At 36.3% G+C, this 24,344-nt stretch overlaps 1 protein-coding gene across 1 annotated transcript in view; it reads right to left on the bottom strand.

The window, feature by feature from the left end:
• Positions 1-24,344, bottom strand: part of CEP112 (centrosomal protein 112) — a 135,037-nt gene that overhangs the window by 97,086 nt on the left and 13,607 nt on the right. The window contains exons 8-16 of the mRNA XM_026046715.1: positions 15,048-15,134; positions 12,643-12,742; positions 11,558-11,676; positions 9,447-9,590; positions 8,061-8,215; positions 7,604-7,733; positions 6,695-6,787; positions 6,357-6,416; positions 4,828-4,907 (exon numbers count right to left, since the gene is read on the bottom strand). Of these exons, the coding sequence (XP_025902500.1) occupies positions 4,828-4,907; positions 6,357-6,416; positions 6,695-6,787; positions 7,604-7,733; positions 8,061-8,215; positions 9,447-9,590; positions 11,558-11,676; positions 12,643-12,742; positions 15,048-15,134 (968 nt within the window). The remainder of the gene's footprint in view (positions 1-4,827; positions 4,908-6,356; positions 6,417-6,694; positions 6,788-7,603; positions 7,734-8,060; positions 8,216-9,446; positions 9,591-11,557; positions 11,677-12,642; positions 12,743-15,047; positions 15,135-24,344) is intronic.

Here is a 24,344-nt window from a genome sequence, read left to right as displayed (position 1 = left end):
ACAAGAATTCCTCTAAGCAAAACACATACTTCATTTTTCAAAAGGGACTTAGCTACAGGAAAGTAGCTACACTTAGACAACTAACCTAAAAATAGGTAATTCACCAGAATCTGGAATGAACTTACAGTAACAAGAAAGAAAAATAACTCACAATTAAAGCTATTTCATATATTTATCTTCTTATTGATCTGTTGAATAGAAAGCAACAAAGGCAAGTACAAAAGATGGAGACTGACATAAGGAACCTTTTTAATATAAACAAAAGCTAAAGGTTTCTCTTGTGCATCAGACCAAATCCAACACCACCGATCAGGAAAAAGGCTCGAGAGCCATTGCCCCAAATACATGAAGATCGGTTTCCAAACTCCTGCCTTCCACAATTCAGCATCCCTAAAACAACCAACTTGAACGCCCTCTTCATGACAAGAGACAGAACTAAACCAACATTTCTTTAAGACATTGCCTGAGATCTCCCAACAACCTTCCCAAGCTACGCACAAGGAGCAGAAAAACTCTCTGTTCACAGCTCTGAATGTTACTGGTCCCACTTTTAGACCATCTCTCAATTTCCATGATTAAAAGGGAACACTTGGACATCAGCAGAGTCCAGACCAACAAGAACATGGAACGTGCTCTTTACTACTGCTGCCCGGATTTAGGATCAGGAACAGATGAACATAAGACCCACCAACCTCACCCACCAACCCACTGACCCACCAACCTCACCCACCAACCCACTGACCCACCAACCTCACCATCTATACTCCTTCCTCAGACCATGGCTATGACTGAAAATACTTATCCTGAAAATTTTTGGCCTAACATCTAAAACAGATCACAAAATGCAGTGAAAAATGTGCATGTTTTAGTAAGTGTTGTAAGAACATAACTGAGCTGATAGCAACGGCATTGTTAGTTTCTGGAAACTTGAACCCCTCTCTCCTCCAAGAGGAGTTTTAAACAAGTTCAAATGAGAAGTAGAGAAGCACTGGAAAAAAAGAGGTGTTGCTACTTACTTATGTAAACAAACAGTTTTACTGAGTGTCTTTCAATAAAGCAGCTGCTGAGCATTTGCTCCGTATCATCACCACTTGTGAAGGGCTGAGATTTGGCCTCCTAAGCAGGTTTAAAAAATGCCAGGGATTGAGACAAAGAATGGTATGAAGCGTTTAACTGCGGATGATGTGCAACATATTCCTTGATAGCAAAATTCTCAACCCCGTTTCTTCAATCATGCTGTAGGTTAGAAGAGTAAGATTCCATGAAAGCCCTGTTTTAGTAGCCTAATTAAGATACTACTTTGTGCAAGAGACAAAGTGAARGGCTTTAAATGAGATCTCGTCACTATTTCCAGCATGTAAGAACGATAAGCGAGAAAGCAACCACAAGCCTCGCATTGCCATGCAGGTGACAGACCCGGASACACTGGGGAGGTGACAAAAAGCCAACAAGCTCCTCCCTCACACATGCTTCTAATTTATTATGTAAAATAAAAGGAATAAGAACCACAGAGACTTAGCCTAAATGTAACCCACTCTCACAACATATTCTATGCAAGCAAACTAAAGAGGTTAGAGAAACAAGCTTTCCCCCAAGTAATTACACAGAAGCTTTTACACAGAAGATTGCTATTATATAAACGCATTTTAAACTGTTCTAGAAAAATTCTTTGAGCAGTTCTTGAAGTCTTTGCACTATTAGGCAATAGTAAGGACATATATTGCCTAAGCGAAACATAAAATTTATATGCAAAAGTCAGTAACAATAGCCAYGAATATTACAGCAATTGTTTTGCAAAAGATTTATTTCCCACAAAGATTCTCACCATAAACTTCAGAAAAAAAGAGCTTACCTAAACTACATAAACACCCACTCAGCATTAAAAGTCCGGAGTACTATCTATGATGGGAAGTGAATAATGCTTTTGGAAATGTGGATTTTACGCCTCCAATCCCTTGCAGTTTGCGTGGCTGTGGAGGCGAGGGGCAGGGCAGCGGTGGCGGCTGTCCCGGCACCGGGGCTGGCGCAGGGACCCCGAGCTCCCCAGCCCCGTCCCTTGCCCCGCGCCCGCCCGCTGCCCCCRGTACCATCCTGGGGCCATTCACAACCAAAGCACGCTCAGATCAAAGGGGTTTGTGAGGAATCACTGCTGTACCTACCGGCTTCGGAGGTGCAATTCCACAAGGCATAGTTTCTRTTTGAAGATGGAGAACTGTATTTTCACCCATCTCAAGGAAGATAAGGTCATCCTGAACAGGCTTACTGTGCCTGCCTTGTTACTTTTTTTTAAATTTTATTTTATTCTGCATATAKTCAAGGCAACAGAACAGAATAAAGCATTTCACATGAAAGGCGACTAATTCCTAATKAATAACCAGAAACTGCCTAAAGGACTCAATTTTTGTGACAATGAAAAAAAAGTGAGGACGTCTATTTCTCTAAAGTATACAAAATGTTATTGTTTATTCCTTACTGTTTGCACTCAAACATATCATACGTAAGCATGTACATATAGGAATCTTAATAATGTCCTGATACACTGGCAGTGCTTCCAGAAAACAAGCCGGGCAGGACTGGCTGCTCTTCCATGCTGGGCATGCAGCGGGACTGCTCTTTTCTCTCTGTGCACTCACATCGCTCTGATCAGAGATGCGCTGAGGCCAAAGCAGGGAAGCTGCCACTCTCTATGGAATAAGCCATTTAGATCTCCCATTCTACAGGGAGAATTCCTCTTGCACTACAGGGTGACAGGACCATTGGAGACACTACTGCTTCTCATACCAAAGAAAAAAAAAAACAGCTTCTTAGGGATGAGTTTTAGGGGCTCATGCAGTTTCAAAGGACAGAGCTTACACAGAGCCTTTCATGCAAGTGAACAGACCAGAGCTAGAGCCTGGAAAAGCAGGTCTGCAGAATATCCACCCGTGCTAGACCCGGGCGCTATTCTTCTGCAATAAGGTAGTTTTGGATCATTAGGAATATTCCTGACTCCATTCATGCAGACAAAGATAAGAATGAAAGCCAATTTCTTTTTCTGTTCAGTGACAAATTACTGTGCATCATAAATCCCAAATCACAGCTATATACCGAAAGTACTATAACATATCGCCATTATTAAACAGTAAGCAATTTCACAGTAAGCAATTTCCAAAGTTAAGATATTTTCCACTTTAAATTAGGAGAGCGAAATGCCATGATCTGTAGCAGAGCACATATGAGCTAAAAATCATAAATTGCTATAACAAAATTTTCATTTACAAATACAGTTTCCCAAGAGACATCAATTTCAAAGTTAACTGAGAATTTACAACATGCTAACTACCCCGTACCAACATTTGCGGGAGAATTAAGTGACCTACTTTACGTTGATTCAAGAGTAAAGATGAATCTATCTGCATAACTTAACTGCAAGGACCAATTCAATATTACATGTAAATTCATTTGCTCCCATGTTTCTTTCTGAGAATCAGCTAGTTCCTCCCACATAAAAAAAAAAAAAGTGCAGTTCTGGAAATAGGGGACTCCAGAGCAAAGGGGTATGGCTAAAATCATTWAAAAAAGCAGCTTCCTCCATCCTGCCCTTCAACACTACTCCAGARGTCTTGTGTTTTTAAGAAAATCAGYGGGTTTTGAGCACCCAGTTTAAGAAGTCAGATTTATATCTCCTGTTTATGTCACTAAGACAGCTATTAAGGTTGACGATTAATGGTAAACAGTTTTAGATGCTTTAATAATGGCTCATAAAGTCACAAAATTAACGAGTCTCTGCACACTTTGCATCAGATAAATTTACTTTGCATTGTARGTGCCACTGGCTGGTCTAACAAAGCAGTCCCACTGCTGAAATTGGTAAGAGCCCTACTTTGCAGAGCCAAGTGTTTGCAGATGAGAGTCCCAGGGCATATATCATTTGCTATTGTCCTTTTCTTCCATTTAAATCCCAGAGTCTTCTGGAAAGCAGAATTCTAAGAAAAGAAAGCATGCTAAATCAGCAGCAATACTCCCAAGGAAGCAGATGCTGCTCATCAAGACTCAGGGAAGTCCTACACGACTCCCTTCAACTCCTGAACAGAACTGCAAGGCATCCGTTGTGCGGAGAGTACCCTCCCAGAGCCTTTATTATTATTATTATTATTATTATTTTAATTTCCTCCAAGTATCCTGTATCTACACATTCACTAACTTTGTCAAAATAAAATACAATTGTTTAGACACTGATGACAGGGTCTGGTTAGTGAATAAGAAGAGTTCTTAATGGGACACAGTTCTCGGAAATTACATCCCAGGAGCATCATGACATCTCCCTCCAAAATGGACTGAAATATTTTTCATGACATTGATATTTCCTGGCCCACCATGTACTTTCCCTCCTTCTCTTCTATTCACATATTGCAAAGGCTTACAGATGTTTTAGCCACTTCCATTACAAAGAGATATGCACACAAGAAAGTGTCAAAGAGAAGGGAAAATCCATATTAATTTATAGTTAGTGTGTTTTTTTTAAATCACCAATATCATATGATTAATTCAAATATAATTTCTGAGATATTTTAAGACTTGTCCCTCTCCTGGTTTCTCCTAAGCACTGAACGGTGTTTGTACACCATATATGCAACACACCACTTGACTCCTACATTRCATCTGTCAGTTTTGCTTTGCTTTTTTAATTTTTATGGCTGAAGAGTCCCTGAAGTTATGTCTTTATAATTGAAAGGTTACCCAGACAAACTATAGGATCGCTATTAGACAATACAAAGCATATAGCTATTTAATAAGACTGGGTAAAAACTTGGGGATGCTGAAACAACAACTGCATTTGCCACTTACTTCAAAGTCTCTTCCAGTTTGCGAATTTTCTTTTGAGCATCCCCTCTTTCTTTATCAAGATCATTCCGGATGCTGTGAATCTACGATTTGAAGGGAAAAATACTGCATTATACCTAAAAAYGTAAGTAATGACATTAAAAGGAAGCATATTCTTCATTAGAAGAATGACAAAAAAAACACAGAAATATGCTTAAAATAATGACATATATTGATGCACAATTCACACTTAGCAACTCCTGAATGCAAAGATAACTTTTTTTATCATTTCTTGTAACAAAAATCTTACCACGTACGACRATAATAAATAAGACTCGCAGAGAATAGTATGTACTCGAGCATTGACCAGCTGAAGGTGAAAACGCAATTTTTTGCAAATAAGTGAATTGCAACTGAAGAACTGATTTACTATCCACAAGGCACAAGATCACACACACAGTACAGGATATTTATATTTCCAGAGGGGGAAAAAAACAMACTTTAGAGACTCTCATGCATAAATGGTTCCATATAGCTGTTAACTGTATGGTAGCATGATCCACAGTTGGTCTGAAACAGTCTCAAAACTGAAGGACTGTTCACCAGTATATAAAGATGGCATTGCTAGTCATGATAAAGTAAAATATATTTAACAGCTGGTAGTGAAATGGCTCTCAGTAATACACTGTCACTGCTCTTTGCTGAACGTTTGGAAAACAAAAAGTAGATTATTTGCAAAAAGCAGGTGTTTCCTGGCTTGTAAAATCATTTAGTCTAACTGTTCCCCATTCAACAGATAAGCACATTTAATCAAACAGTGACATTTAGGGTTACTACCTATTATTTGTTTGATGTTTAAATATCCTAGTAGGGAACAGTCACTGTAGACTAATAAAGATTATTAGATAATGGGAAGGTACTTAAGGGAACAGATTGCACCAGAGAATTCCTTATTCCCTGACTTGAAGATAACCTCTTTTTAGGATTTTATGGGCCAGTCCATACTATTTTATAGATTTATAGCAATAGTTAACACACATGTATTTACTCTTCTGTTCTCTAAGATTTTATTTTCAAAGCACGGAGTTACATCAACATATCTGAATATGCACAGTAATCTACCATATATATATATATATGTATTTTTTTTTTTAACTGATACACAGTCACATGCCTGATGAAATACACTTATCTAACAGGAGTCAAATGACAAATTCCTTCAGTAGTGGCAGTCCCTCTTTCTTTTTAACTAGAGATGATAATAGCAAACCTAGTAGCAGCAGCAGCAAGTTTTTGAGCACTGGCAAAGCATGTCAACAATTAAGAGAACACATTCAAACTCCAGAAGAAAGAAGGCATAAAGTTATATTTTCACATCTTTATCATTTCTTAAAAGCTGATAATTCTCATAGTGAGTGTTTGGTTTCATTATTTGCATATCCTCAGTCTGCGCAAAGTTTATGGRCAGGAGGTGCAGGACATCAGGATTTCAACATCATCGTATCTGCACACAAACTTGGAGAAGTAAATAGTGGTTTACATTAAAACAGTACCTGTTTTTCATACATACGCTCCAAGTTAAGTTTGTCCTGTTGAAACGTGTAGTCCTGATCCTGTGAATAGGAACGCGTATTTTAAATTTTAAAAATCCCTTTTTTTCTTTCATTTCTCTATAACTCACTAATAGACATTTCTTTGGTTTTCAAATATATTTAATACAAATAGTCAAAAAGTTCCTGTAAAAATTCTGTTCATACCCATAATGATCTGTCTAAATCAATACTTTTTATTCAGCCTTCGACACAATATGTAGCTCAGCATATTTTAGCTTGATTATCTAAACATTGCAAAAAGTTTAAAAATTATAAAAAATAAACAAATCAGGGCTCACCCTCAGCTGTTGCTGCCTTTGATGTTCTGACTCTTGCAACTGCTGTTTTAACAGAGACACRTTATGTTCTAACTCTTCAATCACATTCGATGCCTGCAGGGATTTAATCGGAGAAGGAATTTTTGTCTTACAGTCTGAATTATAGATACAAATTTGATCTTTTTAAATTTACCTTCCGAAGTTGCTTTGAAAAATAAGCAGCTTGGAAAAGTAAATTGATCAGTTTCCAAGTCCGGCTATTTCACTTCTGTTACCTTGTTCAACTTCAAAACGTAAGCAAAACCCACAGTAAAATAAACAAACTCATCACCTTGACATTAGCACTTGAAAGAGCACTTGAAAATACAAATTTGTATTTTTTGTATATAGAAAAAAAATGATTTAATAGATTTTCCCAATATGCAAATTTATGGAATTTAAAACATTTTTTAAATAAATAAAGTTTTGACAGAATGTTCCCTACCACAGGCAGACAAGAAAACTTGTTTTCAAATGCCTGAGGAAAGATATGTTTCCAGAAATAATCTGCTAAATATGTTTTATGAAATCAGCAAGTCTTTAAGTGCACTGGGGTTCTTGGGTATCCTGAACTTTTACAGCAACACAAACAACAAGCAGATTGAACCTCAGCTGAACCAGCCACGAACATACCACCTGTAAGGACACGTACACATTACCCTCCCCTTCATTTTCTCAGTCAACTTGGTTTTGATTTTTTTTTTCCCTCCAATTTTAGAATGAAAACTTAAATCACAGTTTTTAAAGTTATGCAYACAAACAACTTAGGCAACAGAAGAGCTCCCTGGATTTATTCACATGCATTTCACATTTATAACAGTGAAGCGACCAGTTCAAAAATAAACAACTTGTAAGCAAGCATTTTTACGCTTATTATACACGGAAACATACCTTAGCTGCAGARAGAGCGTGTTCCTGTTTCAAAAAACTTATATCGACATCATATTTGCTTTGTAGTTGCTGAATTTTCTCCTCATATTCTTGTATAATACGGTCCCTGTCTTTCTGAAGCGAGCTGTGTCTACAAGTAGTAAGCAAACAGAATATGGAAATTGCTTTCATATTTTGGCATTTCACCTGCTTTGTATCAATTGCGAGGAGCAGGCAAGTCTGACTGTTCCATATGCTCATTGTAATGGAATGAAATGTATATAAATAACAGAAAGATAACATACTTAGGATGTATCGGTCAGTTCCAAAAGCAGTTTTTGCATTAACACATTTTCATGAAAATTTGCTAATGTCAATTAGCATTCACTGGGTTTTTGAAATAAAAAAAGGAGTGCTTGGTTTTGGAAATCCCATACTCTTCAAAGCTAAAAACCACTATTGACCACTGTTTAATTACCTGACTTTCACTTCCTGCAGTTCAGAGCACACTGCCTGRTGGTATTGTTCTGCATCGATCTTCTCCTGAGATAATTTTTGACGCTGTAAATTACTATTTTCAGCCTCAACAGTCAACTGCTGGACACGAGCCTCCAGTTCTTTGACCATCTGGTTCTAAAAGAATAGGTCATTGTTAAGAAACCACCCGAATAAATTAGTGTACAGCCCTGCAGTTACTCGGTAGCCTGGAGCAACAAGGTTCTTTGGTGGTCCGGAGACACGAGAGTTATAATAGCAAAGCTGCAATCAATCATGACAGGAGATTCTATGTCATATATATGTGTGTATATACTGCTGTGTGTACATAGTGTGTGTGTATATATGTACACATGCACACTTTAAAATATGAATGTCTGACACTACTTCTCAGGATAGAGATCAGAGATTTTTCCTGAATTTTTCAATCTAGGAGTGCACTGTCGCTTTTGCAATTATTAATGACAAACCATGCAGGCCTCAATAACTAGTCCTACATAACCTAATTTCTTCTCCTCAAGAATTTAATACTTTTTCCATGGACAAAATAGAACCAAAACATCCTCAGCAGTTCTACCATACTCGTTAAATCGATCAGGTGATTATTACTTGCTAATAAGAGCAGTATTGTTGACTGTGCAAAAGTGAACAGGGAAAGAATTCTGAAATAGCAGCAACAACAACAAAGAAAGAGAGAAAAAGAGAGAGAAAAAAAACAACTAATTTGCAGTGACAGTCTAGTCTTTCATCTTAAGCCCTGCCTTGAACTCTACCTTGTTTAATTATTAAATCAGAAGCTGCTCAGCAAGATCTGTCTAGTTTTGATGGTTCTTAAATTCAATCTCGCTGACAGACTGTGTCCATTTTTCTCTGTATTTACCGGTGCCTATAACATGATCTGAATGCAAATTTTTCAATTCAACATGCTTTAATAAGAGAATAAAGTTTGCGTGCCATTGTCCTTCCACTCTTTCAGTTCTCTTAGACTGATAAAAAGAACAAGATGTTTTATCGAGGAGGCTTTTTCATTTTTGCTAACATTTCCTTGCTTCTGTTTTTACAATTGACATAGCAAGGTACTTCTTACGTGACACCACACCTGCTCCTGAGCTGCACTCCTTTGTGCAGCTTTGTAGCATAAAGGCTCCCACTTGATGTGAGGTTTCCCATGTAATTCTGTGATGGGGGAAGAATTTGGTTCCATTTCAGTCAATTCAGTGGCTGTCACGTGTGAGTGTCTGCCTATGAGACCATCACTCGAATGCAGGACTTYTGGTGGACACATTTAATCTGACATCCAACATATAGAAACACCAGAAAGGGCATCTCGGAGAGATAAAGGGAATTAAATGTTCATCAAAAAACATACAGTTGACTTGATCTGTTCCAAATATTCTTCCTCCATTTTGCTAAGACGAACATTGGTGTCCTCCAGCAGTTCCTGGATATTTTCTGTGTGTTTCTTCTGAATATTAAACTTCTCCTTTTCCATTTCAGCCACAGCATTGTGAAGCTGCATCACAATATATATATATATATATATATAAAATAACATAAAACTACCATTTACAAATATGCTACATGTATATATAGAATAAATGTCAAATGTGTGCCACGCTCTGTGTTGCCCTATAGAATCATATCATTTTCTCATGCAGTAAGTTTGTTCTGACTCTAAAATGTGTAATTTCAAAAACAGAGGGCCTAACTTGCCCAGCTGCATTACAGAAGGCTAACAAAACCTATGTATTTTTGTCATTTTCTGATATTGTTTACATATTTAAACTGAACATCAACAATAGTCATATAAAATTAAGGAATTTCTATCACAGAAACTCTAATACTCTTTGAAGATACCTAAGTTAAACCATTCACTAACATCTCAATTTATAAAAAGATGGAGAATCTTGACTCTCTCTGTTTCATTAGAGGATGGTTATTCCACCTCCTTCCTAAGTATTTTATATCATGCAAAGTTATGGAGCTGTCTGTGAATCTCACCCAGCATGTAGCAACTTGATAAGAATTTTCATCAGAACTGCAAGAATGAAATCAAAATTTAAGTATTAGGGKTTKTTTTTTAAATTGTATTGTTTTTAGAGGGAAGCTTTGCCAAGTTTGGGAAGTTTTTAAAAATAAACTTTTTTTAAAAAAATTTGCAGGTGCATAAGATCTATAGATAGTGATTCCCCAAGGGTTTTTGTAGTACTTATCAAAAAGTTTAATATCTAAACAATGCATGGAACACCTCAGTGCTCAAAGCTGCTAATATATTATCACCAGCTCAGGTTTCATTACCAGAGGTAAATTAGATAACTCTTACATAGCAGCCTGAAAGCTTTCTCAAATAAAAATTGAAAAAACAAGAATATTGCTGTTCCTACATGCAAAGAGGGAGAAAAAAGTCATAAAAGGAAACCTAAGTGTTTCATATTTTCAAATCTCATAGCAAGTTATATCACACAACTGTTTGGATTCAGACCATCTAGATGAAAGTATTTAGGTGAAAGAAAAACACTCAAAAGAAAGTCATATAAAATTCTAATTCTAATTCTAATTCTAAAAATTCTAAAACTAAAACTGTCATCTTCTATTTCCTTTATAATATCAACTATCCATATTTTTTGATAAGATACATGTTCCAATTTCACTTAAATTAATATTGGCATCTTTCTTTGGCTTCTTGTGGCTACACAGGCCTCACCAATAATGATGACAGCTGTAGGAACAGCACTTGTTAGGAACTACAAAGAACAAATCGGAGGACCTCAGGCTGAGARCACCGCTTTTCTAAAATCAAAAAGCTAACCCTGAAGCCCCAAAGTCTTCTGCAAAAAGAATGAGATTTATTTCTCTTACAAAACAAGAAYGAAAAGTAAATCACTTCTAGATGGACAGCAAAAAAAATAACAACAACAGCAGAGAAGTTGAAGAGCATCCAAGAGAGGTTTTGCCCTTTTTGTGACTCTCCTGCCTTCTCTTGAGGGGTAAAGGAGGCAAAACCAGGCAATACCCTGGGCAAAGCCACAGCAGTATTGCAAAAACACACTCCACTTTGCTGCTGTCTTGAGTCTAACTACAAATAAAAATACACTGAAGAGTTRACGACCCAATTCAAAAATGATAGCTCAAAGAAATCACTGGCAGCAGGTAGGAGCAGGTTTATTTAGATTAAAATTCCACGTCAGGTCAGCCAGGAATAAACACTTCCCTAGGAAAGGAGGGGACCTGCCAGGAGGACCAGCTGGACCCCAGGAATTGCTCCTTGAGTGACCGTGGGGTACAGGTATGAAACTCAGCAAAGAGAACCTGGCAAAATTATTCCAGGAAAAATTTAAATGAATATAGGAAAATGAAACAAAAAGTAACACTCCTTTTACTTATTTATTTTTTTTAAATGATAAAATGCATTACCCTAGATGCATTACCCTAGACATGCACTGTAAGAGCCTTTCAAACAAAACAAGTATTATTCATTACCCTTTTCTCCCACTCGTTGTTCAAAGAATCAGTGCTTTGCTCACACATCTTCTTTAACTCCACAATCTGCTTTTCTTTTGCTTCTCTGACAACTTGTGACTCACGAACAAGGGTCTGAACTGTCAAAAAGTGGGGAAATAAACAACCATTCAAGAGGCACTAGTGGGATTTATGCAGTGTTGGCAACAGATGCAATCTGATTACACCAGTTTTCCAAAGGGCTCTGCTTTCTGATGTTTTCCTGCTCTTAAAAATATCTCATGTATACATGTCTTTAAAAAAAATGAGTGCTTAAATTCTGTGCCATTGAACTAACACAAGGTGTCCTCTAATTAATTGGCTGTTTTATTTTTTCCAGAACTATTTTCAAGAGTGACTGATGTTTCCAGCATCTCTTCTGGTCCCCTCCACGGTGTCCTGCTACAGGCGAGCACAGAAGCCAAGCTCCCAGCAGAAGCACCTTATGGGCTAATTTATTTAYGAAGGAGCTGGAARTATTAGTTTATGTGAGACTCTCTCCTCCCTGGTACCCAGGTTGCCAAGCCCGGGCATCTATTTTAAGTTGTGGTTTAGCCTGTGGAGTAAATATACTGCAAGAAATTCTAATGGAAACAAATATTCCAAAATGAAGCACACCCAAACAGGCCTAGTTTTGTACTTAAGATATATTCAAGACCGCTACTCATGTTTGAAATCCGCCTGCCCCAATAGTCTGATATAAATAATACATTAAGATTTGATTAAAGTACTGAATGTATAAATAAATTAACCCTCACCAAGAGATTCTAAAAAATTTGAAATTAGTAGTTAAAATACTTTGATATCAACGTTTTTTTGTGGCTCTTGTAAAACCTGTTAGTATTAGTAACCTGGAAAACTTGGTTTAGACACTAGAGAGAGCAAAGCCAACCAAACTCCTAAAACGTAAAGGAAAAATTAGGGCAAGACATTACATGAAGCTTGAGAACACAAAAAAAAGTTACACGTGCACCTAGAAGGAAAAACAGCTCTTCGTTACAAGCATGGTGCAGAACAGCATTGCCATGCCCAAAGAACAACTGGGAAGAGAAAGAAAAAAAAATCACCTTTTTTCTCCAGTTTTCTAATAGTTTCCTCAGCTTCATTTTGCTTGGTTTTGTAGAGGGTCTTCAATACCTCTATTTCATTATTCTTTCTATCCAAAATCTGTGGTAAAAATTCAAAATACTTTAACAAGTCACTTTAAAAAGAACCCACAGCAGTGCATAAAATAATATAGACTGATATCTATCAAAGGAGCTGCCTTCAAGAAGTGCTTAGATCTCACAGGACTAAATGATGAAATATAAAATTTTCATAGCTAAAAAAAGGAGATAGCAGCAGGTAGATGAAAGTAGGTAGCAGTGTATGACCCCGGGTGGTAGAAATTCCAGTTTAATGTGGCATTCTTATTACAACTGGGGAAAAAAAGAAAAAGTAAGAGGAAAACATTATACAGAGGAAGCAAATCTTTAGAAGCTCTCGATATTTCTCTAGTGCTAAGAAAAAATGCTTAGATATGCAAAAGTTTTGAAAGACGGTGTGTTAAACACTCAGTTAACCTCATGGGATTTCAGGAGAAAGGAAAAAGTCCTGTAAAAGATGGAAGGCAGTTGATAATTTCTTTGCTGAGACATACACAACATCCACGCTTTGAAAGGGGGGTGCTCAGGACATACAGACCTTACTTGAAACATTCCAAATATTCCTACAAAGAACTTCCTGCACAACTTACTGACAGAACAAGTCTAAATCGCGAGGATTCCGGTCCCCTCTTTAATCAATATTCCTACAATTAAAAGGATTTAAGATGACCCTTTCAAGTTTCCAATCTATCATATCATTCTTGACATTTATCAGAAAAAATCATAAATATACACTAAATTGAGATAAGAACTTCCTCTGTTCAGCTTTATCAAAAGGTATAGAATAGGAATTAATGATTCAAGCATTATTTATGATTCAACTATCAAAGTTTTATMTCTCTTAGACAAAGACTTCATATCAACTGAAGCTTTATGTATATATGAAATTTATACCCTTCCCTATATCTTTTTCCATATCAATTTATATTACTGTATTTTGAGTTTAATTAGATTTTCTTCATACTCCAATTGTCAGAATAGTTAGCTTTCTGAACCACATCTATCATATAAACAGATTAAAAAAATCAACACTAAAGTTATTACACTCCTGTCATATATATATATATATGCGCTACCTAATGTTATTTGGAAATATGTCTAAACTTTTTAAGGGAATTTAAGAAATGCTTAAAATGTTGTTGAACTTCAGTACACTTTCATTTGCTAAAACGGATACAGTTTTTTTGTAGGTATTCCAAGAAACAATTGGTTGAAATAGATATAAGTATATTTGCATAGCTGTACATAATGATTTGGGGGAAAAATGAATATATTTGAATATTTGAACACTGAGATATGATTTTAAATTAAACTTTATTCTTAAGATAAAAATTTTAGTTCAAAGACATCTTATGGGCCCCAAATCTCTCATTAAACAAAAGCTTTCATCTTAAAACAACATTACTCCACCTGCATTAAATAGTTTTGTCTTTAAAGATTAATGACACTATTCAGCCTTTTCTAAAATATCCCACAATACAAAAAGACTTCAAAAGATGGAATCTTATTATCAGTTGGAAAAAAAGGATGACAACTAAAGGGATGAGAAAGCATTCAAACTATTCCTTATTCTCACAAAGCTGCTTCCTTCAACTCTCCGCTCGCAGCTCCACGTGTGGCTTTGAGGACCGAGGAGCCAAATATGCACCTGACCAAATATTAACATCCCRCCAAGGGGCTTTGATGGGTCACAGGGCTGTGTCCACTCCTGTCCTCCAGCCCCGTGCTGGAGCATCCTGCTGCTGAGCATGTAGCTGCCATTAAATTACTGGAAATGGAAATTCTCACATTGGGAACTCCGCAAAACAGTCTGTGCTTTCAGGTACAGTGACAAGGAGGATATGAGAACGAGCATTATTGATTTATTAGTAAGAAAACATGTGATTCACTCATGGAATTTTGAGAGAATTAAAATAAATAACTGAAAAATGTGCAGAATAACTGAAAGATTTGTGTAAAAATAACTGAAAACAAACTTTTTTTTGAGGAAATGTAAAGAATCATTGAAAACCGGTTTTAAAATTATCAACCGAGTCCATAGACGTTTCTAGATTGTAAAATAGGTGGTCTTATTAAAACAAAAGCAGAAATTCCCTTGAATATTCGCTTAATTTTGTGAGCATTTTTCCTTTCTTAAGTTCATGTAATCACAGTTCCACATTCTTGTTTACTAATGTAAACTTCTACCTACAATCTTATTTTAATATTAATTAAAAATCGTGAAGAAATTAGTACTACTTATTACATTATTTATTACAATCTTATTCTTCATTGTTTTTTCATATGTCCTTTCCCTTAGAGGAAAGGAAGGTTACAAACTTGCTTACCTTTTGAACATCMGTATCATGCTTCTGCTGTAATTTAAGCTTTTCCTCATGAAATTTAGCTTCCACTATTTTTATTTTCATGTCCAGCTTTAAAAGCAAAATCAAACCAACATAAAAGTTAAAGACTAAATTACAATGTCTTTTAAATAAGTTTTAAATTATTCATTGACATCTTAGTGACTCCCCATTGCCTTCTCAAATGAGTCATTTCTATAAAAAAACTATCCAGTTTCTCAGTATTTTCATATTTATTTGTAAAACTGCTACAGAAGAGCTCAATCTAAAATATTTACTCAGAAAAAAAAATTCATAAGAGGCTTTAGCTGGCAATAAAAACAACTGCTACCACCTATTAAAAAAATATACTCTTTTATTTAAATAAACACTAAAATTAAATTGTTAATATTTATGTTAATATGCCAAGAATGGCAAGCATGCTTTTATTCTTCAGGCAGGTGTTACATTTATACAAACAAGGTCCTACTGTGCACATGCATGTTTATTTTTGTTTTCTATTATTCAGAGATTTCACATAATAAGCACATTTCCTTTTGAAGGCTCCTTCTAATGGCAWTAAGAATCTAACTGCTGCCTAGATTGCTGGAGTGCATTTCCTGCTCAACCTGTTTTGTTGATGGTGGTGTTCTTAAAACCTTTCCTTAACACGGCAACACGTTGACATTTATTATAGCCCACTTGTCATCTTCCAAGTATTTTTACTCTCTAGCATAATTTCATACCTTTAAAGGGTGTTTTCAGCACCCTGCAAGTACAGCAGGTACTTCTGGTTACTCAAGAGTTTTCTAAAATGCAAAAATGCTGCCTTGGGTTCAGATTTAGGCTATTGCACTTGTACGATTGATAATTTCTCCTGCTCAGAAAGCAAAGTAGCCAAAAAAGCTTCCCAAGCCTCTTAACGACAGATCTTAATGACCTCCCTCACTTTGGAAAGGAGGGACCAAAGCCAGGGAAGTGTGAGTACCAACGTCRCATGAGATGATGTCCTTAAGGGTCTCTTACTGACAACGAAAAACCAACAGGAACCACACASAGACACACAAGGATTTGCTTTCAGGATGTTCTCGGAGCCAACGGTGCTGAGATCCATCCCCTTGTAGCCAGTCATTCAGCTATTTGCAGTTTTCCAAAGCTTAGCTCAACTGGAAGCCTCACTTGTTATCTTCAGCAGTCAAACTTTAAAGGAACCAATAAGCATTTTTCATCATATAGTGACTCCTTTATCAAAGGCAGTTGACCAACCATGAATATTGACCAACCCAAAATAAAGAACATAGACTAAATCATTTGATGTGTGATTTCACACTATTTATCAGTTCTTTGTACTGTGAGGGATTATACAACTTTTAAGAAAGGGGAGCTCCAAAAGCATTAACAACTAGAAAACACAGAACTCAATGCAGTAAATATAGAAGTATAGTAAATATAGAAGACTGGGCAACAGCTAGGAAGAGAAGCAAGAGCAATACATACTTTGAACTTCTGGACTCCGTATGCAGTGATAATCAAAGCATATACCTGCTTATTATAGCACATATAGAGAGGTTACCTATTTCCCAGGTCAGGTAGGCAAATAGCCTCCTGTAAACAACCACACAAAGAAGTTGGGCTGATGATTAACCCAAAATAAAAGGAAGTGTCTTCTCATCTTACAGCTCTTTCACAGTTCTGAAATAAGCATAATGATAAAAATTCATATTCTGTACATAAAATATATGCAAATGTCTAAAAGAAAATGCATGCTTATGTCCCTCCAGCAAAATGACATTAGAGAAGAAAATCTTACTACCATATGAAAAATAAATGCCGATTTAAAAACACCACAGTAATCCACTTCTAGATAGACAGTCTCTGAACGTTTTCTAAGTAAATACGAAGTTCTTACAGAAATGCAATTACTAGAAGCCAAACATGAAAGAGCTTCCAATCTTCTTGAATTGCATTAAAAGTAGATGAACTCCTAATGTGCTGCCATTGTAGAGCAGAGCCATTAGATCCATGCAAACACATTGCAGTTTAGACCTTGAAGTGATGTAAACTCTGCTGCCGTAAATGAATCCCTGGAATTTTGGATCAGCTGAGATCTGGGCTAGGCTTTTATCACTCCATAGGWTGAAAAAATATGAAAATAAAATCAAACTCTAAAACTTGTCTCATATTAAATTTGGATACTAGTTTTAAAGAGCTGCTGGTTGGTCTGAGGCACACTTCTGTTTTCACACAGATTGACAGAAGTCTCTGTAGGTGGAGCTGGCCACGTCTCCTTGTCATTAGTCTTGTACTTAATGTTCTTTCACTTGCACTCCTCCATTCCGTCCATTTTAGTTCTCTTTCTATTCATTACATTGATTCCAATACAACCTCCTTTAAAATTTCCATGCACTGCGGACTACTTTCCAAAACAGACTGTCAGCTTTGTCTTAGGAGAATAGTTGTAAACAAAATAAAAAGTTTAAAAAAAAATCAAGTCATTCAACTTGTTAGAAGAAGCACTTAATTGTCCTTACGSTCATTAACTGTAATACTCTCCATTACCAGTATCCTTTTATTACTAATAGGCCTTTTTTTAGCAAGCAGCTGAGAAAGGACATTTATGACATATTACCATTGAGACAAACAACAACAAACTTTTATATATATTTAGCTATAGCTAAAAAGTTTGCAACTACGCATGAAATGCTGCCGTTGCTGCAGCCTGAACATCATTCCTTTGGATTTCTGTCATTGTTTATTCTCCTTACAGAGAGTATGAGGCAATTAAACCCTAAGGCCATGTAAACATTACTGATGTCAAACATCTGTGCTGTCCCTGTTATTTAAAGCCATGCAGGGTGTTATCAACAGAGCAGCTTTTAAGTGCCTGGTCACACTTTCTTCCTAATTAAAAAAGGGGAGAGGGAGAAAGGAAGGGGGGAAAAAAGAAAAAAGAAAACTTACTTCAAAAATAGCTTTTCAACATATCACTGGTCTATATTTTAACAGCACAGGTCTGCTATAAAATTTAAATAACAGAGTGTCAAAATAAAACCAGTGAAGTATAATCTTCAGCTGGCAGAAATCTATGACAAAATACCCTACTATTTCCCCCATAAAACAAATATCCATTTTGTCACTACAAAAATTTGTAGGAAGAATACCAGCTATTTGATCTATTGAAATACTTGATTTAGAAGTAAATCAGTAAGCAAACCCACAATAATAATMTGGGGCTGTAGTTCAGAGATAAATTTGAACCACTTCATTACTGTGATCCCCATTAGGCCTGGGGTGGCATCGAAAGGTCTTTACAGCCAGAGTTTCTCTTTTGATATTTGACAAAATGGCACATATTTGCTTGCCAGATTTTTTATTTTTTATGTCCATGAATATATGGGGGGAAGGAAGGAGGAAGGAGGAGAAGGATGTAAATAGTAAACGAGAACTTCAAAGTCAGAAGRAACAATGTAGAACAATGACTTGTGTATCTTATAATATACCACAGACCCTATTTGTCTTGGTGTTATGCAGCTGCTAGAAGAAATCAGCTCACAGTGCTTTGATATTTTCATGGAAGAAAAACAGTATTAAAAAAAAAAAAAGCCATGGGCCAGGAATCAGTCTCACATAGCTAACATCTCAATTTTAAAAGTCGCAAAGTTTTGTACATTGAGGAATACATGGATTTCAGCAGAAATGGTTTTTGTATTTAAATGATTCTATAGAAAAAGGATAAAGAAAAGAAAAATGGGGAAAGCGGCCAAAAAATAATAAAAACACAAAGGAAGAGGGTTTGAGATAGCGACACTCCTGCCCCATCGGCAGATTGTGGGTGGGGAAGTTAATCTCCTCTCTTCCTTCAACCGTATTATTTAACCTAGCAAACATTTATATTTCTTTCCACACATTTAATCTCATGTATATCTTAACACTAGAAAAACCCTACAATGACTGCATCCATTTACAGTTTTGACAGTTTTCTTTTGTTTTTACAGAGCATTTTTAAGAGCAAAAATAAATATCCACTTAAGTAATAAATTGTCCCACTTCTACAGCCACTAAAAATGAAAGGTTTTTTCCTGTACCAAAACACGCCTGCCTTCCCCCCCACACACACAGAAGAAAAGTATCTGAAATGTTTTTAGGTAGCACTGAATATTAATACACAGTTTTTGTGCACAGAAAAATAATTCARTGGATAATTGTTCTTACTTGTAAATATTGTCAGCCTCTTTCAAAAGAGAACAATGCATTTTTCACAGCTTTCCAAGTTGAGGGTGGCAGGCATGGAGAGAAAAGCACAGCGCTTTGTATCCCAATCAAATGTAATAACTTGAAATGGTATTTTTATTCTAATTGATTTTTTTCTATAAAGCTAACATAACATGCATATTAGCCTCACAGCACATCATACTACTAAACAGCTTTATTTGGAGTGAAACTGTCCCCCTTCCATTCATCAATCTGCCACTTGCGGTAGCGACTCCCTGACATCAGGGAAGCGCCCAAAAGGCTTGAAATCTTGTTAGWAATTGTCAAAGCTCATATAAAGTAATAACTTAAATTATTAGGTGGAGTTACCTAGAAGACAGCAACAAATGCAACAAACTTCAATTGCCAGCACTGAAAACTGAATCCAGTTGAAGAGAAGTTGTAGGAAAGAGACACACACTGAGCTACACAGTAATCATGCAGGGMAAGATTAATTCCCAGCTGCTTGACAACCATCTGGACAATCTATTGGTTAAATACCAGTCTGAATTGCTAACCTACCTCTTTGATCTCTCTCAACGTCTCCGGCACATATGTGCAATAATTAAAGACATAGGTCACAAACTATTGCTAAAAAATACACACATATACACTTACATCTCCATGTCCAGACCTATYGCATTAGTAACTCGAAGCCTCAAGTTAGTTTGTGAAAACAGAGTTTGTTCTGGCATACACTGTGTGTCGCGCMTCAGTCTAGTGATAAATGAAGGTTCTAGTTTTATTACGTTACATTCTGAAGGGTTATTAAAGACAACGGGATGAGATTTCCTCATAGGACAACAGGCAACTTGCATGTGTTCTCAGGAACAGGACATTAATCGGTCAGGAATCATGTTAACAGAAAACAGAATTGCTGTTTTTTTAAACACGAACTAATAAATTAGTACTTAGTATGGATAACTCGGTGGTGAGAGTCACCATTTGCAAATCAATTCCTGGTATAAATCAGATAATGCATTCAAAATGGACCCATCGGGTCTGCAGGTAAAGAACAAAATTCACATGAAACAGAGAATATCCAAATCCTAACACTCTCTGCCTGCAACATTTTTTTAATAGAAAATAAAACAGTATTTTCAGAACCCGAGTATCGCAGGAATAGTCAAAAATTATCAAGTGCTTTTTCCTGCACTTTCCTCTGAAGCCAGTCACTACAGGAGGTTAGATAGTAGATAAATCACTGATCAAATTCATCCTGATTTTACAGCCTTCCCTTGCGCGAGCAGAATTCAGCACGTATTCTTATTCCCATTATTGCAAGAGTTCAGTTTTGGGTCCACCTACAGATGCCTTTGCAGTTCAGAAGTGCTCAGAAAAATAATCTCTAAAAACTCTCATATTGAACCTACTATGAGTAAACATCACAGAGTTTAGAAGGCATAGATAGAATGACTAGTCCAGTGCAAACTCAACATGACCAAGCTCCCCAGGCGCTAAGGAAGATGCCAATCTTGGTCTAAATCCCCAAGCTGCTTCTCTGCTCTTTTTCAGCATCTCCAAGGCAATTTTCCAGAAAMTCCTCCTGCAGTTTGGGCCTCCTCCTCACAAGAAGTATACCCTTTCAGTTAAGCTYATTTACTGAACCAAGCTGAATTCCTTTGTGAGAAGAGATCTTTGAATTTATGCTCTTTGTTTTACACAGTAAAACAAAAAATAAAACTCATACTTAAGGCAACAGAGAAAAAAACATTAAAGCAACTTGCAAATAAAAAAATGAAAGCTTCACGATTTGAGTGAAAAATGATTAGCATTGCAAGCACTTATAGAAAAAAATACTTCAGATTGGAATTCAAAAATAAGTTCACTAATTAAGCCAATCAGTAAGAAAACGTTATTGTTGTCCTGCACTGTATGACACAGCTCTTTGTCCTACTAATGTAGGCCTGCCAAATTTACCTGCACTGACCTTGGATATTAGTACAGTTTCTTTAGAAGCAAATGCACATTAAGGTGAACTCAAAAATCAACTCTTGCAATCTGTGATGAAAACTCAGTCTTTACACCGGTTTAAATGGTCAACTGTATTGACTTGCTAGAAGGAAAACAAAACTTATAACTCTATATATACATACATATCTATACCTAACTCTATATACATACCTATCTACTGTGTACATTTAAACTCTGGAGAGTTATGTGCATACACATCACCACACACGCATTTTGTTTCATTACAGTACTCAGAAAAACAAGACTGATAGACTTTGTTACCATTCTTGGAAAACATGAMCAAACTATCTGTTTTCAATAAGCAAAAATATCAAATCCATGATGCAGCTCAAAGTACAATAATGTTAATTTCACATTGTCAAAAGCCAAAGCTAATTGCAAGAGTCTTTCTTTTAGAATACTGTCTCCGTAGTAGTTTTATTTATTGTTCTTAATCTGGCAGGCATTAAGCTTCTAATTCATATATTTAAATACTTTCCCAGAGAAGAAAGGAATTATGCAGAAAAATAAAAGCATTAAAATGATGCTCATTGACCCCTTCATAAACCTTCTGAAAGGAGAAAACGAGGTTAGTCTTCTGTGGAGGTGACAGTCAGTCTCAGTCCCATTAATGCATCTTCCATAATCTGATCCTCTTTGCTTCATTCCTGCTCAGCATGCCTGGCTCCTAATTACAGCTCTACATGTTTTATCTTCAAGTGTTTCCTCATTTCTTGCTTTCCAAAGCCCTCCTCTTTTCTATGGTAACCAACGTTATCCACTCTCACTCCCAGTTTCTGTAACTTTCTTTCCTCCTTCTATTCTCTTTGCTCTCCATCCTATGGGAGGTCCATACTGGAGAAGATCAGTATCACAGCCCTTATGCAATGCTCTTCATTACAAGTTACAGTTTCCTGCAGTAAACCTGCTCAAATTCCAGATACTTTCCAGCCTAAGACTTGGCTGTAGCATTATTACTATTCCTGCAGCCTGCTGATTTGCTCTAGATGCAGATATCTCGCTAGATCCCAACACGGCTCTGTGAGCTTACAAACAAAATYATGACATGCAACAAACAGCAGTGACCATTCAACCAGAAAAATCATCTTAGCAATCACGTTGTTTTTGTGTTAAATTGGAAAAATCACAAAAACCTCGCTTTTTTCCCCCTCCTGCTCTCCCTGGTGTATCAGATGGCACTGTCAATGACCCCAGGTCAAATTCAAGTGAAGGCTTTTTCCTATTTGGCAGAAATGGCATTTTTGATTATCTGCTCTGTTTTTCTGTAATACTGAAAACAGATATACTCCTGTTTTGTTGCAACTTTCTTGCTCAAGACCTGAATATTTTGATAATAATAGTTTCCCAAATAGTTTAACCCATGTCAAAAGCATTTGGGGAATATATGACCACAAACCACTGCCTGATGATAGTCACATTTTCATGGATCTGTGATGTGGTTATCATTGCAAAAGGCCACGTGTTTAGCATTACAGAGGCAAAACAGGTGCAGGTTTATGAACAAAAAGCTAAAGGTTAAAAGCAAAAACAACCCACCACCACTATCCTATTTTATGTTCTCTTGTTTTACTACAGAGAAATTGAAAACAGTTAAACATGTAGGAAACCTCTTTTGCACAGCAGTACTTTTCACTTACTACATTTCCATAAATGAAAAGACCTTATTCTTAATTGAGCTTCACATAAAAAGATGAAAACATTTATTTTTTCCAGTTAACAGTGCACACACATGGTAGTTGTGAAACATTTTCTGTGACTTTTCAAGCTTGAACTAGCCTACAATACAGTTCCATGAGCAAGAAGTATTGAGTTTTTACTATGTGGTTTGCAGAATTTTTCCACAGAACTAGAGAACCATTTTCTGTAGCTCATTGGCATGCATTCCTATTTGCTTAATTTCAAAATATTATTTAAATGACAACATTGTGCTTGTAATTTATTTGTTTTTGGGCTATTTTCACATCTTGTGAAACTCTGCCTTGCCTCATCCTGCGGCATTGGTGGTTTGAATCCAGTCAGTGCAAGAGAACAGTCAATATTGGAGCAGGGTAGAGAAAGTGAAACACATCTATTGTGTGGCTGGCATTTTCTGCTGCTTCTTTAAGCATCAGATTACACTGGCAGCTATCAGCACGAAGCATTCCCTCCTCAAATCATCCGCAAATCAAATTTATCCATCTTCCAACTCAATTATAGATGTCTTCTGAAGCAGCTTTGAAAGTAACTTTAGGACAGTTCTAATTTATAAGTGTCCCTATGACATACGGCACAAAGGGAGGCACAATTCAACTGTCTGCAGATGATGGGCCAGCTCCGAGATATTTGGAGCTTTGTGAGATCTTAGTATTTGTGGATAATTTAGCAAATTGCCTATTTTTATCTTGGTTTTACAGATAAAAGCCAATACGTTCAAAAATAGGAGTTTTGAAGGGAAAAGCAGGAAGGAAAGAATCTGGGCTTTTCAGTGGTCTTTTTGACACCCCTTTTCTTCCCCCACTCCCATATAAGCTGGGTTTACTTAAGTCTGGTTCACCAGGTTCTCARTTCATTGACTTACTGGAATTATGTAAAGGCTTATGTGATTTCAGAAGAATCTACAAGTGTCAAACATTTCAGTTTTAGGCGTATTTGAGTTTTATCTGACTGATGTTTTAATTGAAATGAACAGCTTATCACATAAGTATTGTATGGGTATAAAAGTTGTATTTAAAAAACACAGTTAATGAAAACTTTSTATTTTTTAACATTTACAAAATAGATTAACAAAGTAAAAGAAAATTCAGCAAGCTTTGGTGATAATCTTGCATATTAATGATAATAAACAAGTAATATAAAAACCCAAATGAAAAAAGGAATTGTAGTTGGACAAGACAAACATGTTAGAAGTAATGTTAGTACAAATAAGATCTAGACCTGCATATTTTTAAAGATACATGAGTTAAAAAAAAAACTTGCTAAATCAAGAGTTCTGTTACTCCTATTAAAAGGTAGTTTAGAATATTCTTTGATTTCAAATTTTTCTACACTACGAATTCCTACAAAAGAACAGCCAGTGTGCTCAGAATGTATTGTAAACGT

The sequence above is a fragment of the Nothoprocta perdicaria genome, unplaced genomic scaffold, assembly GCF_003342845.1.
Source record: "Nothoprocta perdicaria isolate Ctin4 unplaced genomic scaffold, notPer1 scaffold_46, whole genome shotgun sequence".
NCBI lineage: Eukaryota > Metazoa > Chordata > Aves > Tinamiformes > Tinamidae > Nothoprocta > Nothoprocta perdicaria.
This window is presented reverse-complemented; position numbering and strand designations above follow the sequence as displayed.